Consider the following 17,506-nt stretch of genomic DNA (forward strand, 5'->3'; position numbering starts at 1 on the left):
TAAGGAGAGGGGGATGTGGGAATCTGGCTTTCCGCCGTCGCCTTTGCGCGGCTGTGCCGGCCTACCGCGTTGTTTCTCCTCTTTCCCTTGCTCCCGCCTCAGGCGGTGGAGAGGCGGCTAGGTGACTAATCACTGTCATTTGGCCACAGCTCCGCCCCGGCTCCCCAATGGCCTTTGCCATTGGCGCCTTTTGGCGGGAATTCCGGGACCCGCTTTGGTGGCCGCGCACTGCGCGACCGTCCGAGCGGGGCCCAGAGAGAGAGATCCCTCCGAGACAGCGTAAGGTGCGTACGCTACTGTTTCTCCGTGCCGGCTTTGCCGCTCGGACCAGTGCTTACTCGAGCTCGCTCGCACGTGTCCTCTGACCTGCAGCGGCTCGAGCCTGTCCAGCGGGGTCCAGCGACCTCTGACAGGCGTACCTTGCGTTGAATGCCCACTCTCTCTCGCAACCGGCCCAACGGTCGACACGAGAGAGAGATCACAGCACTGCCGCGGGGACATTCTCCTGCAGCGGCGTGCTAGCGGCGCACATTGCTCGAGTCGCTTCGTGCGCGCAGCGGAGCCTTGCTCCTCGCGCGCCCCCGGGACGGGGTGACTATTGAGTGTGTGTGTATCAGCTGGAGGACGATGTGAATAAACGTCTCCTTTGTGAACTTGGAGGCCTATTTCTTTGCGGCGTCGCTCTCCTCCCAGCGGAGGCTGAGTGCACTGCATCGGTGTCCCAGTGTGTGTGTGGTGACGGCTGATCGGGGCCCTTGGCTCGCGCGAAGCTCGAACCCGCGGTGGGTGGTGGCCTGTGTCCACTTAGAAACCCACAAGGTGTCCATTGACTCAAAGCAAAGGAAAGGCACATAACTGCCCTCCTCTTGGGACAGTGGACACCTCAAGGAGCATCGCCGCACGTACATATAAGGGGGATTAAGGTGTCCATTGACTCAAAGCAAAGGAAAGGCGCATAACTGCCCTCTTGGGACAGTGGACACCTCAAGGATTCTATATATCCTCCTTGGTACACCTCCATGGCGGTATAGTGACGCATGTGTGCTGCTTGCGTTGGATAGGCCGTCGGCGTTCGTTGTGTTCGTTGGCGTTGACAACGTTTTACACTCCGATCATTTTAAGGAAAAGAAGTGCGCATAATGGCTCCCTGGGTTAGTGGACGCCTGAATCTTGCTTATAGGAACGTGGGGTGATGAGAGAGAGATGTAGGCTGCGCGCTGCTTTCCAGATGTGCGCCATGTGACGTCACTCGCTCCTCGTGCATGCGCAGTTATTCATGCTGGCAACATGTGCCATTAAGGCTGAGGACATCATCATCATCAACGTTAGCATTGATATCGCGTTCTTTCATTCCTCTGGAAGATCGTGCCACAGCTGCAGCTGCTTCCCGTGCTGACAGTGTACTACAGTCCAACGTTGGTACAGTCTCCCGAGTGCAACATCTTTCAGAGTAAGTGGATTTTTTTTTCTTTTTGCGTGTGCGCTCCCTTTGGCATCGTTCCTCCGGCAAAAATTTCCTAGAGCTTAGATTCTTTGTCCGCTATTTTCACTAACCGACAGCTCTAAAGGGAGGTCGACGCGATGGTTACCTTAGGCCTAAGATGGAATTCATGACTCAGGCGAATAAAGTGGCTTTTTCTTCTGCAAAGAGGATTTATGAATGGTCTAGTTTTTTCTAATATTGGTATTTCATTGCTGCGCTTTCGTACGCTCGCGCTCCTTGCAGTTTAAATACTTTGCGAAATGCTTCGCTGGGCCGCAGAGGGAGCAGAGACGCTCGCGTCCCACACAGACGCTGCTGGCGTTCTAGTCTGGCAGCCGTGGCCCGTCTCTGTTGCGTTTGTGTTTCACTCCCGAACATAGCCAGTTCTACACTGATGCTACATTAATTCAAATGCCTTCGAACGGTAAGCGCTCGCGATACCTGTCCGACAATGCACAGGTTCCGAACATTTTCAGCGGCGTCCTTCGTTCGCAATTCTCTCAAAGTTCTAGTAGGCAATATATGCCTTTTAGGAACGCTTATCTTGGCATGTAAGTACCTGAGTGAACAGGTGACTTTTAACTCTCATTTGTGTTTCTAGCGAACAAGAAGTGCCATGTTGCGAGCGTGTCTTGGAACGCATCGTTCTTAACTGCTTTCGTTCTGTTTGGCGTCTCCTTGCCTGATAGTCAAGAGGGTTTCAGAATGGGCTGGTTGTTTGTAACCTTTTTCTTATCGCGCTATCCGTACGTTTCGCGCTCACTGCAATTTAAATATGCCAAATGCTTCGCTGCGCCACTGAGGGAGCAGAGACGCTCGCGTCCCGCACAGACGCTGTTTGGCACCTGCTGTTGGTGACTGCCAGGTGGCACTGAATGGTTGATCGCGAGAGTTTGCTCACCCAATGAACGCTGCGGCCTATTCCGCAGTGATGCGTACCTGCCTCTCTCACCACCCCACGTACTATGTCAAAGCTCGATCTAGGCGTCCACTGACCCGGTCTTCCAGACGTTCCCCTCTCTGCTGCGTTGGCGTTTCAGCCGAGAACGTAGCCAATTCTCCACTCATGCTACGATACTATATTTTTTCAAATGCCTTTGAACAGTAGGCGTTCGCGACCCGTTTCCGACAGTACACTTTTTATTGCGAAAGCAATACTACTTGCACTTCCACGCCATTGCCGTGCCGCGGCGGTGACCACCATTGATCTTCATTTGACCTTGATTGCATTAGATTGGATTAGATTTGATTAGATTAGATTGGATATGATTCGATTGGATTATATTAGATTAGAGTAGATTACATTGCATTGGATTGGATAGGAGTGGATTGGATTTGAGTGGATTGAATTGAATTGGATTGGATTGGACGGGATTGGATTGGATTGTATAACCGATGCATCACCACAAGTCTAACCACAAGCACCACCACCAGCTACACTACCAGCTGTACCATGGCGTAGGTACGGATACTGCTTTCGCGATTACCGGGCTTAACCAACCTAAGCCACAGCGAATTTTGCTTCAGAGCAGCGGCGTCCTTTGTTCGCATTTGTGTCCCAGTTTTTGTGGACAATAGATACATGTAAAGAAGGCTCATCGTGGCATGTAAGCATAGCTACCCGAGTAGGTGACGTTTAAGCTCACATTCGTGTTTCTTGCGAACAAGTGGTCGCATGTATAGCGAGCGTCTCTTGGAACGCATCGTTTTAAAGTGTTTTCGCGCCGCTTGGCATCTTTCTCTAGTCACTCGATACCAGCAAAAGTATACCATACTTGTGCGACCCTTCCAAACGAAAGCGTATATAGCACGATAGTCGCGTTCTTTCGGCGTTACTTAATTGCAGTCGACGCCCACAAGTGTAGGGGAAAAGGGTTTACTGTTACGAAATGGGTGGCTGCCCGGGCGTGTTCGCTGTTTTGTAAGCGGGTTAGGTTCGGTAAAAATCCCCGTAGTTGCAGATATCTCCAATTTCTTTGACCCCCCCCCCCCCCCCCCCCACACACACACACACAGTGACCTTGTGCCTTTTTGATCAAAATGGAGTATTTGAAATGAATTTCTTTCATAGACCCAAGGATGTCAACCGTGCACTCTGGCTTCAGCCATGCTATGCATACTCTCAGAACTAGTATATATGCTCCTCTTTTGTTCTTGCTGTTTTTTAAAAGTAGTCTCCTTCGGTGTATACGGTGACGTATGCATTTGTATTATGCACGAACTGATACTGAATTTACAGCAGCTATGGAAGACGAGTGAACATGAAAGACTGTAGCAGCGCAGTTTAAAGAGCATAACCTCGAGTTGTGAGGTTTGTTACGCCACCACACGGTAACACATTTCAGGAATCGCGCCCTCGACAGAGGCGTTCGTCATAACGGATTATTTCGTTTCTTCCTGCAGGCGACAGAATTTTTGTTTATTGCGTCGCCATGGCCTCCTGCCACCACCCCTCTGACGCCACCAGCCACTATAGACGTAGCCAGATGGGCCGCCAGACGCAGCAGCCACACACGGGCCAAAGCGAACAACACTTGCGGAGGCAGAGTGACGATGAAGGCCTGGCCGGAGCTGTCGACAGTTTACACCAGAGCTTCGTGCAACGACCAGCCTTCTTCTCTGCTGATCTCCTTTCAACGGGGTTACCGGAAGTGATGTGTGCAGAAGCCCGACTGCTGTGCTTCAACGAGGCTAGGTCGTCGATGAGCCAGCATCCTGTGGACGCGGTTCGCAGGGAAGGCCTCGTAGCAAGCGTGCGAGGCTCCACCGCCAAGGGTAATGGTCTTCGTCGCCCGCTCCGGTGCCTGGCTGTCGGGACCTCAACGCCACGTTATGGGAGGGTTGCACTCGTCATGGAATACTTCGCCCTGTCCAGCTACGACATACAGGTGTAGGTGCTGGGCGACCGGTTCCAACAAACGTGGGTTCCTGTGGGGTGACTGCCGGCGGCCATGGCGACGCTGAGGTGGCGCTTCCGCCACTCGGAAGTGTACGACGGTGGAGCCAGTGGCTCGTCTACTACGGGCCGTTGGTGACAGGCACCAGTACCGGCGTGTACCCCTTATGGACTGGATGATACGTGCGGACCTGCATGTGGCCAGAAAGTTATTGCTACTCCTTTAACGCATATTAAACGTTTGAAATTCGACTTTGTGGCTATTTTACTTAACATGGAAATGGGTACAGAGGAGGAATACTTCTCTTCGTCACATTAAACGCCGGAAGTCGTATTAACGCTAGGCGGTCAGCCAGTAGAATCCAAAGCCATGCGGTGAATGGGGCATTTGAAGAGGCAGTTTTTTTTTTTAATTTGGCATAATGGTAGAGGCAGGGCAGCGGAGCTCCAGGAAGGCCTAATTGCCGGACGTTTAGCATTGCTAAGTACGAAAGTTTGTGCGAAAGCAGGTTTTTGCCGGTGGACAACATCGCCGTGTAGTACCTTAGGGGTCCACTGACCCAGGGAGCTAGTTATGCTCCCTTTCATCGAAGTTCTCGGGGTATACAAATTCTGCGCTAACGCCAGTAAATCTATTGAACGCCGGCCAACTATTGCAGCAGTGTTGCTTTTCTGCCAAAACGTCAACGCAGACTCAAGCAGCGCACATATCTCTGTCGCCACCCCGTAGCTCGAAGCGCGACAGGTGTCCGCTCTCCCAGCGAGTTATTTATGCACGTTGCCTTTCTTTCGTCACTTTTGCGCACATATTCTTGCTGTCCTCGATGAGTTAATGGCATGGAACCACTGCGGGGGATTGGCCAGAAGACGGGGGGGGGGGGGGGGGAACTGACAAATGCACAAAAACGTTTTCCATACGTTTTTGCAAATTAGGAAAAAAGAGGTCCGTGTACTGTGCGATATCATCATCATCAGCGTGACTATGCCCACCGCAGGGCAAAGACCTCTCCCATGTCTCTGCCTTCACTACGGCATCCCTGATAGCCTTAGTCGCTTTGGGACGTTAAACCCTCACAAACCAAGCCTAAACCATCAAATAAGAAACAAAAATAGAAGATGGAATTTGGATGAAGACGATGACGGGAAATGGACAGCCTGATAGTGTGGAAGTTAACAGGCATGATTGGCTAAGGCGATATCATAGTGCTTTCATGCAGTGGCCAGCGAAGCTGATCTGTTCGTGGTGCTGGTGGTGTAAAACGTTTATTTCTATTTACAAGAGGTATTGCTTGGACCGGGCCTGAAGGGCCCGGCCCTCACAATCACTTGGAGGGATCCCTAGTCCGGGACCCCTGTGGCCTCCGCGGCGGCCCGGGCTCTTGTCACCAGGGCTCGTTGGTCCTGGAGAGTTGAGCCAGGGCAGCCTTCCAAGTCCTCTCGGGAGGGGTGGGAAAGCAGGATTGGCCGGGCATGCCCACACCATATAATACTGGAGCAAAATGGTGGTTTAAGCTAGTTGGTACCTCTTTAAAATTTTCACCAGCGCTGCGACTAGGAACAAGAACAGAGAAGGAAGACAAGGACAAGCGCTACTAACAACTGAACGTTTATTTGAAAAAACACAGATTATATGCACACAACTGACAACCCACAGCGCCTGCGCTTCCCGCAAAAAGCACACAAAAGAAAGTTAAGGATCTAGATACAAAATTTCACATTCATGTAAGTTTACAGATGGTGTGCTAACGCACGTGTCGCTGTTCTTGTGAATGTGATAGGCTTCACACAACTCCCTAGTCAGCTGATCTGGATGTCTGAATTTAATCTTTGCCCTGTTAAGCAGTGGAAAGCATGCTTTTTTATTAGACACACCGGGTTTGTTCAGATGACAATCTCTGTAATGAAGGGACAGATTTGATGAAGGAGCACCATTCAAAGAGGTTTTATGCTGACGTAAGCGTGTATTTATGCATTTCCCGGTTTGCCTAATGTAATTCCTGCCGCATTTAAAAGGTATGTCATATACCACTCCCTCTGCACATGGCACAAAGGGTGATTCATGATCCACCTGGCATGCATTATTTGTTTTTCTTTTGCCTCTTATTTGCTTCTGTTCCCGGGCTCTTTTGTCAACAATAGCACAAACCTTGCCTAGTTTATTAGGGACCGAAAAGAGCACTTTAACCCCATATCTAGTGCCAACCTGCTTAAGCCTATGGGATAACTGATGAATGTAGGGTATTACCGCATACTTCGTTCTATCATTACCGGAATTTTCCTGTGCTTCATGTCTACCAAACGACTTCATCTTATGCAGGATCTTGTTGCTAGCAAGCGCTATCACATCTTTGGGGAAGCCCGCTGACCTTAGCCTTTGAACCTGCTTATCGAAACTGCTGCCTAAAGTATGAATACATGATTTAGTAAGTGCAGATCCTAAATAAGACACTGCTATGCCGCAATTTAACTATTTTCGAATGCCCAGACTGATAATTTAGCGAAGGCTTTTCCGACCGCTGTAGGAAGGACCAACAAACATGATTCACCTTTTTCTCCAATCTAATATCCAAGAATTGCAGCTGATTTTCTTCCGGTAATTCAAAAGTAAATTTCAGACCAAACCCGCAGTTTTCAAAACTGCGTCTGTGTGTCTGTGTGTGAAACGGTGTGTCTCATAAAAAAGCATGCTTTCCACTGCTTAACAGGGCAAAGATTAAATTCAGACATCCAGATCAGCTGACTAGGGAGTTGTGTGAAGCCCATCACATTCACAAGAACAGCGACACGTGCGTTAGCACACCATCTGTAAACTTACATGAATGTGAAATTTTGTATCTAGATTCTTAACTTTCTTTTGCGTGCTTTTTGCGGGAAGCGCAGGCGCTGTGGGTTGTCAGTTGTGTGCATATAATCTGTGTTTTTTCAAATACACTTTCAGTTGTTAGTAGCGCTTGTCCTTGTCTTCCTTCTCTGTTCTTGTTCCTAGTCGCAGCGCTGGTGAAAATTTTAACCATATAATACGTGCTCGCAAACACTTCCCCACAGCGTGGACACTCCCCGAAAAGGCCGCATTGAAATGTTTAAGCACCGCCGGGCACAGTACCGTGTTTGGTATAGAGGCGAAGAAGCCATCGCTCTTCCGCCCATCTCTCACCCTGGTATGACGTCACGCTATGACGTCACTAGGCATGGCATGATGTCAGAGATCATTCCAATGGCCCACGAGCGCAGCGCCTACCACTAAGTGGCGCCTACGCTTACGAGCGTACGCCGGAGCCGGTCTGCGCATGCTCGAGGCGCATGCTCGAGGCTCTTCCGCCCATCATCATCATCATCAAAACGTTTATTTCCACCGAAATGAGACTCCTTTTTGGACCCCCCGGCACGCAGGCCTAAGGGAGCCCTACTTAGGAGCCTCGCAAACTAAGGTCTGGTGAAGACACATTGTCTCTTCACGGCCTCAGCCGCCAGGCGGGTGGCTTGTTGCTGCTTAGCGGGGTCCTCGCTCCGCAGCAAGGTCTCCCAGGCTTCTCTATCTTCTATCTTTTGCTCGGCGCCCGGGCTTCCAGCACATTCCCATATGACATGGTCGAGAGTGCCCCTCTCCCCGCACGTTATACAATATTGGTCTTTCTCCTCTTTGGAGATTGTTATGTATACCCAGAAGGGGCTTATGTGATTCCCCCCTTGCAATCTTCTCCACGCAATTGCCTCCTCTTTTGCGAGGGAACGGTCGGGCGGCGGATACACCCTCCTGCTCAGCTTATAATGTTCCGTGATCTCGTGGTATGAAATTAGGCTATCTTTCATGTCTATGCGGGAGGGCTGCTCTGCGGCCGCCCGGTGGTAGGAATCCGGCCAGAAAGTAGCACGCACAAGATGGTAAACATCCCGGCAGGAATCAGGGCCAAGATATGCGTCCCACCTATGCCGCGGAACATGCACCCCGTGTATAACAAGGAAAGGCGAGAACATAGGGCTAAGGCCTACGAGAGGAAGATGAAGGAGCGACCGGCAGACCAGGTGGCGTACGTAGACGCGGCGTGCGGACAGCACGGGGCGGCTGTATCCGCTGTGGTCGACGGGGCAGGAGTACCAACGGTAGCGGCTTCGAGCCGCACGAGAGCTGCCAATGCGGCGGAAGAGTTGGCGATAGCGCTCGCTTGCGTCGGTACCAAGGCCACGACGATTTTAAGTGACAGCAAAACTGCAGTAAGAAACTTCGCGAAAGGAAGAATCTCGGAAGAGGCCAAACACGTCCTCGAGGCGAGGCCGATAGAACGTAACATAGAGATAATATGGATCCCAGCGCATGAGTCTATTGCAGGAAATGAGGCTGCACACGAGTTCCGCCCATCTCTCACCCTGGTATGACGTCACGCTATGACGTCACTAGGCATGGCATGATGTCAGAGATCATTCCAATGGCCCACGAGCGCAGCGCCTACCACTAAGTGGCGCCTACGCGTACGAGCGTACGCCGCCGCGGTGGCTCAGCGGTTATGGTGCTCGGCTGCTGACCCGAAAGACGCGGGTTCGATCCCGGCCGCGGCGGCTGGAATTTCTTTGGAGGAGAAATTCTAGAGGCCCGTGTACTGTGCGATGTCAGTGCACGTTAAAGAACCCCAGGTGGTCGAAATTTCCGGAGCCCTTCACTACGGCGTCTCTCATAGCCTTAGTCGCTTTGGGACGTTAAACCCCATAAACCAAACCAAACCAAACCAGCGTACGAGCGTACGCCGGAGCCGGTCTGCGCATGCTCGAGGCGCAGATGCGAGCTGGCGCTGGCGCTTGGCAAAAAAAAATTACCGACGATTACGTTACTTCCTAATGCGAAATTTGAGCGCAGCAAATAAGCTGTTTCAACTTTTCGATAGATTGAGGCAAAGAAATCGAGCAACACATGTATGCGCTATCACAGAGTTTTTTTTTTTTCACACGTATTCCTTTAACAAAGATTCCACTAACAGTTCTTCACAGTCATGAAGGAAGCTTTGTGGTCGGAGAAATAGACTGATATATGTTCGACTTGGTACACCAATGCTTGATTCTCAAAGACGAGATCTATACAAGTGCCTCGCGAGGTTGTCACAGCCGTGGGACGCGTTACGAGCGAGAGGAACGGGATGTTCTCCCGCATAAGTGTTAGGAAATTGCTGTTTGTCTTTATGTCAACATTAAAGTCCCCCACTACTAACATCGGTGTGGATCGATGGACGGTTAATGCGAGTTGCAGGAAGTGCACGACGTCTTTCGTGAGTGCGGTAGGGGCGAAGTAGGCAGCTACTACCAGCAAGCCGTTGGGCAACTTTGCGGCGCACAGTTCGCCAACTTCATGTGACGTGCCAAACATTTCGACTGGTATTGCAGAGAGACCTGTGCGCAAGTAGATAGCGACTCCCGCCGCTCTGTTGTGGTCTCTGCGAGCACCACAGCAGTATAGGAAATCTATGATTTCGAGAGGCTCTTCGGGATTCATCCAGGTTTCAGCAAAGCAAAGTACAGAGGAATGGCGCAGAATGTGATCGTGGTGTACGTCTTTGGCATGTGCGGCAAGAAAGCGTACGTTAAGAATGTGGTTGTGAATGATGAATCAAGTGCTGCCAGCGAATGACGCGTCCATTGGCTGTCTGCGTGTGTTACTGATGTGTGGTTAACATGTTAAGCTTCGCCTGCAAGAGTGGAACGCGACAGCGTCTTGCAACGCTGCCAGGGAGTCCACAGAACGCCATCGCCAATTCGGCTGTACGCCTTGCTGGACGGTAAATTTATTTTTTGAGGAAAGGAAATCTATCTCTCTCGCATATCTGGGTGGACACCTGCACCTCGCCGTAAGGGAAAGGGGGAAGATGGGAGTGAACGAAGACGCCGTATTAGCTAGACGCGCCTTTGTTCATTCCAAACCATTCAGCTGGCATTACGGAGTGGCTAGCGTGCTCGTATCGCACTCCGGAGACCCTGGTTCGATTCCCCAACTCGACCAATTTCGTTCTCGGTTTTATTGATTTATGCGGTCTAACTAGAAAGGTTAATTAGGCTATTTCATATTTATATTATTGTATTTCTATCCATCGTGTTCTGTCATTAACCTGTCAATTGTTGGAACTGTCTAGGATGTTCGACACAACGTATATGAAACGAGCAACGTCTTACTGAGTGGGGAAGTGCGTGGTGGTGGAGGGAGCGCGGCTTCGTACTTATCTGTTTTTTTTTTTCAGCAGCGTCTCCTTCCGCGGACGCTGTTGTCGCTGCGGCGCGCGTCTTTCTTTTCTTTTCTTCTGACCTCTTCATTCTTCTCTATATTAATTAGGCGAATTGATTAATTAAGCAATTAACTACACTCAGTCCAACTTAGTTTGCAGCATCACTATACGATCCCTTTGATTGGTTGCATGGTTACTAGCCAAAGTACAATTGGCCCCATTTGAAATTTACGCACTGTGACGTCACGAGCATTTCGACCAATTGAAAAGCGTGACATTGGGGGCGGAGCTGGTTACGAGGCCGACGCCGACGCCGACGCCGACGCGAAACCCAGGTACGGACGCCAAAGAGCTGCGCTCTAAAAATACCTGCCTATCCCATAACCGAGAGCATGAAATGTTTACGGGCATAATACGAAGCGTACGCGGACACGACGAGACGCAGGCCTGACAAGAATGTATATGCAGCGCGTTCGAAACTGTCTTCAAGTGCGTAGAGGCGAAAGCGTTTTCCGCCCCACTTTGCCTATGTGACACTGGTGACGTCACCACTGGATTACGTGACACATAATTGACGACGAAGTAATGACAATTTACTAATTAGGGACTAATTACTGATTAATGACGAAATATTAACTGCTAATTAATGAAACTTAAGCTTCGCCTTTAGGAGTGGAACGCGACAGCCTGTTGTAGCGCTGCCAGGCAGTCCACGGAACGCCACCACCCGTTCGGCGCGATGCCTTGCCCTTTGAACGCAAGGCTTTTTGAGGAAAGGAAATGGCGCAGTAATTCTCTGTCATCTCGGTGGACACCCGAACCGCACCGTAAAGAAGGGAGGAACGCCAGCACCCGTTAGGCGCGAAGCTACCGGCGCTTGTATGCCGGTCCTTTAGGAGGGCTTAGAGAGTCGTTAAATCTCGTACGGTGCCCGGGTGTTATCGTTTTGAGTGCCCGGATGTGTGGAATTCAGTGCCCGGATGTTGGCTCTCTGTCTCGGCGTGACGTCGCCACACTGCCGACAACGGGAGCTAAAAGCATTTAATGCTTAATATCTGTCCATGTCAGATATTAGCGCCTCACTCGCGCCGCGCTCGCGCTGGCGCCTGAAGTGGCTGGCTGGTTAGCGGTCTGTGCAACCAATCAGAGAACGCCCCTCTCTCGGCATCCGGTACAGCCCTTCGCTCCGTTTTCTTCGCCGAGCTGAGCGCTCACGCTAGTGCCAGCGACAGGAGAGGACAGGCCATCTAGTTACGTACGTTTTCCGACGCCTGTCGCGGCACGGCGCTGGGCGCGTAGGCGCTCTTAGGGTGCCTCGATGCGCGCGCCCCTGCTCATCGAGGCACCCTAAGGCGCTCTAGGCGCTCCGCTCGTGCGGTGGCTACCGGCCGCCGCTAGCAAGACCTACTGAACTACAGACCTGCACATATGGCGGGGTCCTATGGAGCAGCGTGCGCCAACTTTCGTTAGCTTATTGGCCGTTGAGGGCGCTCGGTTGACCTGTTCGTCTGCTTTCATCATCATCATCGTTTGCCAATTTGAGCAAGATATTTAATACATTTGTTTTGTATTCTTCTGCTATCTTAACATCAACGATAAAATATCCACAATAACGACTTTTTTCGCTCTGGATGAGTATAAAAAACGTCTTTCTTTTTATCCGCTTTCTTTTCGTCAGCACCACCGTGCCTAGCATAGATAAATGGATGTTAATGATTACGTGGACAAACGACGAAACTGCCTTGTTTGAAACAAAATGATGGAGGAGGCCATCTTGTTCAACAGGTATAATGTAGCGCCACGCTTCCCGTAGGTGCCTTTTCCTAGCGGCAAAAGGCATGAACTAGAACATGCGCGCTGGAGCAGTGCCAAATGTGCAGGTCTGTAGTTCAGTAGGTCTTGGCCGCTAGCGACGGCTTGACCTGGTAGCCCCTCTCTCACCATTGTATGACGTCACGCTATGACGTCACTAGGCATGGCATGACGTCAGAGATCATTCTAAATGTCGCACGTGGCTGCCGGCCGCCGCTGCGTGATGACTCGACTTGTTAGCCCATCTCTCACCCTGGTATGACGTCAGAGGTAATTCTAAAGGTCAAACGTGGCTACCGGCCGCCGGCACGCGAAAGGCCGTTCATGAGCGTAGTATTGCTTTCGCAATAAAAACATAAATCTGCAACGATCTCAAGGAAGCGAAAAATAAATGCATGTTAGGTATCTATGCGGGCAACATTAGCACTAACGGCGCGTGCTTCTTTCATTTCGCGGGAAGACCGTGCCACTACGGCAGCTGCCTCCCGTGCTGATGCAGTGTACGGTCTCTTGAGTGGAACATCTTTCTAAGTGGCGTTTCTTTTCTCCTTGTGTGTGCTCTGCCTTTAACATGGTTCCTGCGGCAAAAATTTCTGGGGCCTGGATCCCTGTGTCCACTATTTTGACTAACCGACAGCTCCTAAGGGTAGGTCGACGCCATGGTTACTTCAGGCTTAAGATGAAATTCATAAAGGTCGCACTGAGGTGAACAAGCTGGCTTTTTATTCTGAAAAGGGGATTTCATATGGGGCTAGTTCGTAACCATCGTCTTTCATTACTGCGCTCGCTGTGCGTTTCGTGCTCCTAGGAATTCAAATACTTGTCCATATGCGAGCGTCTCTGCTTCTATAGTCAGGCCATCTGGCTGCCGTTTCCACGTCTCTGCTGCTTTGGCGTTTAACCCAGGAACATAGTCGATTCTCCACTGATGCTAAATTGTTTCAAACGCCTTTGAACAGGAAGCGTTCGCGTAACTTGTCCGACAGGACACTATTGGTCCCGAACAGCATTTTAAGCGTCGTCCTTCGTTCGCATTTGCGTCCGTTATCGTAGAAAATAGCCGCGTGTTAGGAAGGCTCAAGCTCACATTTGTGTTTCTTGCGAACAAGCGGTGGCATGTATATAGCGTCACTTGGAACGCGTCGTTCTTAAATGTTTTCGTGCCGTTTGGCGTCTCTTTGCTCTAGAGTCACTCGATGCCAGCAAAAGTATCCACTGCTTTGCTGACGTGACCCTTCCAATAGACAGTGCATGCAACACGATAAATCTTGTCCTTTTCGCGTACTTAATTGCACCCGGCGCTTCCAAGAATAGGGGAGGAGGCTTCACTGTTACGAAATGGGTGGCTGCCCGGGCGTGTTCGTTGTTCTGGAGGCTGGTGAGGTTCGGTAAAAATCACCGTAGTTGCAGATATCTCCAATTTCTTTGATTCCCCCAAGTGACATTGTGCCTTCAGCTCAGACTGAAAGATTTTGAATGAATATCTTTCATAGACGCAAGGATGTCGACCATGTGCCCCCACTGCAGCGGTGTTTTGCATCCTCCCTGAGCTATCATGTATGCTGCTTCGTTGTGCTTGCTGTTTCTTGAAAACTGTGTCCTTCGATTTATACAGTGGCGTATGTACTTGTATTAAGCATGAACTGACGCTGAATCTGCAGCAGTTATGCATGGAAGACTGATTGAACATGAAACACTGTAGCAGAACAGCCTAAGGAGCACGACCTCGAGCTGTGAGCGTTGCCATGCCATCGCGCGGTGAAGTACATTTAACGTCCCTGAGCTGGGGCGTTCGTCATAACGGATTATTTTCTTTTTCCTGCAGGCGACAGAATTTGTGTTGATCGCATCGCGATGACCTGCTGCCACCACCCCTCTGCCACCACCAGCCACTGCAGACGTAGCCAGATGGGCCGCCAGACGCAGCAGCCGCACACGGACCAAAGAGAACAACACTTGCGGAGATGGAGTGACGGTGAAGGCCTGGCCGGAGCTGTCGACAGTTTACACCAGAGCTTCGTGCAACGCCCAGCCTTTTCCTCTGCGGATCGCCTTTCAACGTAGCTACCGGAAGTGTTGAGCGAAGAAGCAAGACTACTACGATTCACCGAGGCAACAACGTCAATGAGCCAGCATCAAGTGAACTCGTCTACGGAGCAGGCGCGTTCGCCGGGAAGGCCTCGTAGCAAGCGTGCGAGGCTCCACCGCCAAGGGTAATGGCCTTCGTCGCCAGCTCTTGTTGCTGGCTCTCGGGGCCTCAACGCCCCGCTATCTGAGGGTTCCGCTCGGCTCGGACGACTTCACCCTCTCCAGCTACGACCTATAGGTGTAGCTGCATGGCGGCTGGGTCCAACAAACGTCGGCGCTAGGGGAACCCGACGAGGCTCATTGAGCAGAGGACACCACGGGGGGCGCCTAGCTGCGTCTACGACCACCACATCCTGTGCGTGGGACGACGGCCGGCGGCCATGGCGACGCTCACCGCATTGGCGCTTATGCCACTGCGGTGAAGCCAAAGGCTCGTCTACTGCGGGCCGATGCATGCATCAGCACTGTGCGCGCCCCCCTTACGCGCGGGATACGTGTAGACGTACATGTAATCCACAAATTAGTGCTGGTCCTTTAACGCATATTAAACGTTTGATTGAACTTTGTGTCTCTTTTATTTAACCCTGATGTTGGCACAGAGAGAAAGAGTATTTTCTTCCCGGCGTCACATTAAACGCCGAGAGACCTATTAACGCTAGGTGGTCAGCCAGCAGAATCCAAAGCCATTTGGTCGATGGGGTGTTGAACGTTTAAGCCTCGGGGTTTTTAACGAGGCTATGATTAGGCAGGCGTATAAAGCGGCCCTTGGGTTGCCTCAGAATGCGTCTACCGAAAGGCTGCTGGGATTAGGGGTGCACAACACCCTAGAAGAACTACGGGAGGCGCACTTGGTGATGCAGCTCGGTAGGCTTTCAAAAACAAAAGCAGGAAGGGACATATTGGAAAGGATCGGCATTGGAGTTGACGTTCCAGCCGGTGACACAAAAATTCAGATGAGGCGGGAAATGCACAAGGGCTTGTACATAAAACCTTTGCCCAAGAACATGCATCCAATACATCATGAGGACCGCAGGAAGGCAAGAGCCAAAGCTTTACATGCTAAGTACGGGAAGTACAACGGGGCAGTCTATGTAGATGTCGCCGAGTATAAGGACAAGGATGCATTTGCAATTGTGGTGGTGGACGGGCGGGGACGCTTGATCGCCTCTGGATCAGTCAAAACCCGCTCCCCAGAAACTGCAGAGGAAGCGGCGATAGCACTAGCTATGACTAGTAGTAATGCTGACCTGATCTTCAGCGATTCAAAAACAGCCATCCGAAATTTGGCGACGGGCAGAATATCTGTCACAGTGGCGCTGTTGCTGAATCGGGCCACGGAGCGAGGGATTACGGAGGCGGAAATTGTCTGGGTACCTGCACACTCTGGGAACCCTGGGAACGAGACGGCTCACATGAATGCTCGAGGTTTCTTCAGCCGAGTAGGTGAGCCGGACGTCCCGGGAAGGTCCACGAGAGATGGGCTGGTATCCTTTCATGACATTACTAATCATTTCAGACTTGAGCGGCGGATTTACCCATCCCCGGACAAGCAATTGGTGAAGGCGCAGGAATGCGTCTGGCGACGATTGCAGACTAGATGTTTCTTCAACCCATACGTGTTGAGCAAAATCTACCCGGACATTCAGCCGGAGTGCAAATGGTGTCACGAATTGGCAACATATGACCACATATTATGGAGCTGTAGCATAGCACCGCCACCGGCGGACATTATGCGTGATCCTTCCCTCGAGCAGTGGGAGGCCGTGTTGGCCAGCTCAGACCCGGTCGTCCAGACCAGGGCCGTGGAGTGGGCCACCCAGGTCGCCGTCAGTCATGGGTTGTTTTCCATCTAACACGGAATCGTCCACACATGCTCTCTGACGAAAATAAAGTTTTTCCATCCATCCATCCATTAACGTGGCTTCATGGTGGAGGCAGGGCAGTAGTCTGAGCACGCCAGAAGCGCCGGGCTTTTCATCAATCTTGAGAGTAGACTCGCGGCTGTCAAGCACAAGACAATGCTCCAGTGCTCCATCAGACTATGCCACGGCAAGATAATTTTTTATGCGAAGCATATTACTAGAGCTATACACTACAGCCCGTCGAGCGCGGCGGTGGAGCTACCATTGACCTTTAGCGTGACCACGTGACACCACGTGACAACATGACGTCACAGCAGAGGAGAGATGGGCTGCCGGCTCACGCGGTCGGCCGCGGCGGTGGAGGCTCCACATCAGAGGCGCGGCGGCTGACCACGTGACAACATGACGTCACAGCAGAGGAGAGATGGGCTGCCGGCTCGCGCGGTCGGCCGCGGCGGTGGAGGCTCCACATCAGAGGCGCTGCAGCTGACCACGTGACGCTACAGCAGCGGTATAAAGCTGAGCTTGCCTCGCTCTCCGGGCACTTACGAGGCGGCCAGGTGTTGGGATCCCGCCTAGAAGCAGGGCTGATTTGAACGAGAAGCGAAAGCTTCAGCGTGCCACAGAGACCGATGAAGAGCGGGATGAACGTCAACCAAGGAAAGCCATGTATTACCAAGCCTAGCCATCAATAAGCTTCGCATCTGACTAGGCTTAACCTTAGCTAAGCCTCAGCCATTTTTTTTCTAAAGTTTTTGCTGTCATCAAAAGAGCTCCCCAATTGGGTTCTTACGGCAGTTTTAACTGTTGGATGAGATCCATGAAAATACTTTAAATTATTTTGCTATGTATTAGAAAAATGGACCATTACCTTCAATATTTCCACAACCGTATCTTACAGTTTTCCCATTTTCGAAATTTTTTGACCGTGTATGTCGGACATGTGACAGAGAAGCTTTTGCGTGTCTCTGTTTCATCTTATTGTCTGTGCTATATCTGTGCTAGCAGTTTTTCTTTCCGCAGCAAAAAAAAAAAAATTATGAGGAACTTTAGCGGCTAAAGTGGTGAAAGGCGAAAGCCTAAGTGCTACATTCTACTACGCCATTGTTCACTTCACATTCTGGTGGTGCATTAATTAACTGCCAATTAATGACGCTTAATC

General features: G+C 51.1%; 2 protein-coding genes across 3 annotated transcripts in view; both read left to right on the forward strand.

The window, feature by feature from the left end:
* The first annotated feature begins 1,175 nt into the window (after nt 1–1,175).
* LOC149342185 (uncharacterized) overlaps nt 1,176–17,506 on the forward strand; it is a 93,326-nt gene continuing 76,995 nt past the window's right edge. Inside the window, exons 1-2 of one of the 2 annotated variants that reach the window (XR_016283012.1) lie at nt 1,176–1,450; nt 14,220–15,043. The gene's annotated coding sequence lies outside the window, so the exon portion shown is untranslated. Of the gene's footprint in view, nt 1,451–14,219; nt 15,044–17,506 lie in introns of those variants that run through there. The other variant, XM_089544464.1, reaches the window with a different exon arrangement.
* Nucleotides 1,466–4,631, forward strand: LOC149342186 (uncharacterized). Its single transcript, XM_089544461.1, has 2 exons — nt 1,466–2,945; nt 3,887–4,631. The coding sequence occupies exons 1-2, from the start codon at nt 2,879–2,881 to the stop codon at nt 4,375–4,377; spliced, it is 558 nt and encodes a 185-aa protein (XP_089400587.1). The 5' UTR covers nt 1,466–2,878; the 3' UTR covers nt 4,378–4,631.

This window comes from Amblyomma mixtum, chromosome 5, assembly GCF_055824585.1.
Source record: "Amblyomma mixtum isolate Tamu chromosome 5, ASM5582458v1, whole genome shotgun sequence".
Classification (NCBI taxonomy): Eukaryota; Metazoa; Arthropoda; class Arachnida; order Ixodida; family Ixodidae; genus Amblyomma; species Amblyomma mixtum.

Excerpts from the sequence above, each read along its gene's own strand:
- LOC149342186 (XM_089544461.1), top strand. The coding sequence starts at position 2,879 with ATGCATCACCACAAGTCTAACCACAAGCACCACCACCAGCTACACTAC. Across the intron at positions 2,946-3,886 it reads CCAGCTGTACCATGGCGTAG|GCGACAGAATTTTTGTTTAT; the intron begins GTACGGATACTG and ends TTCTTCCTGCAG.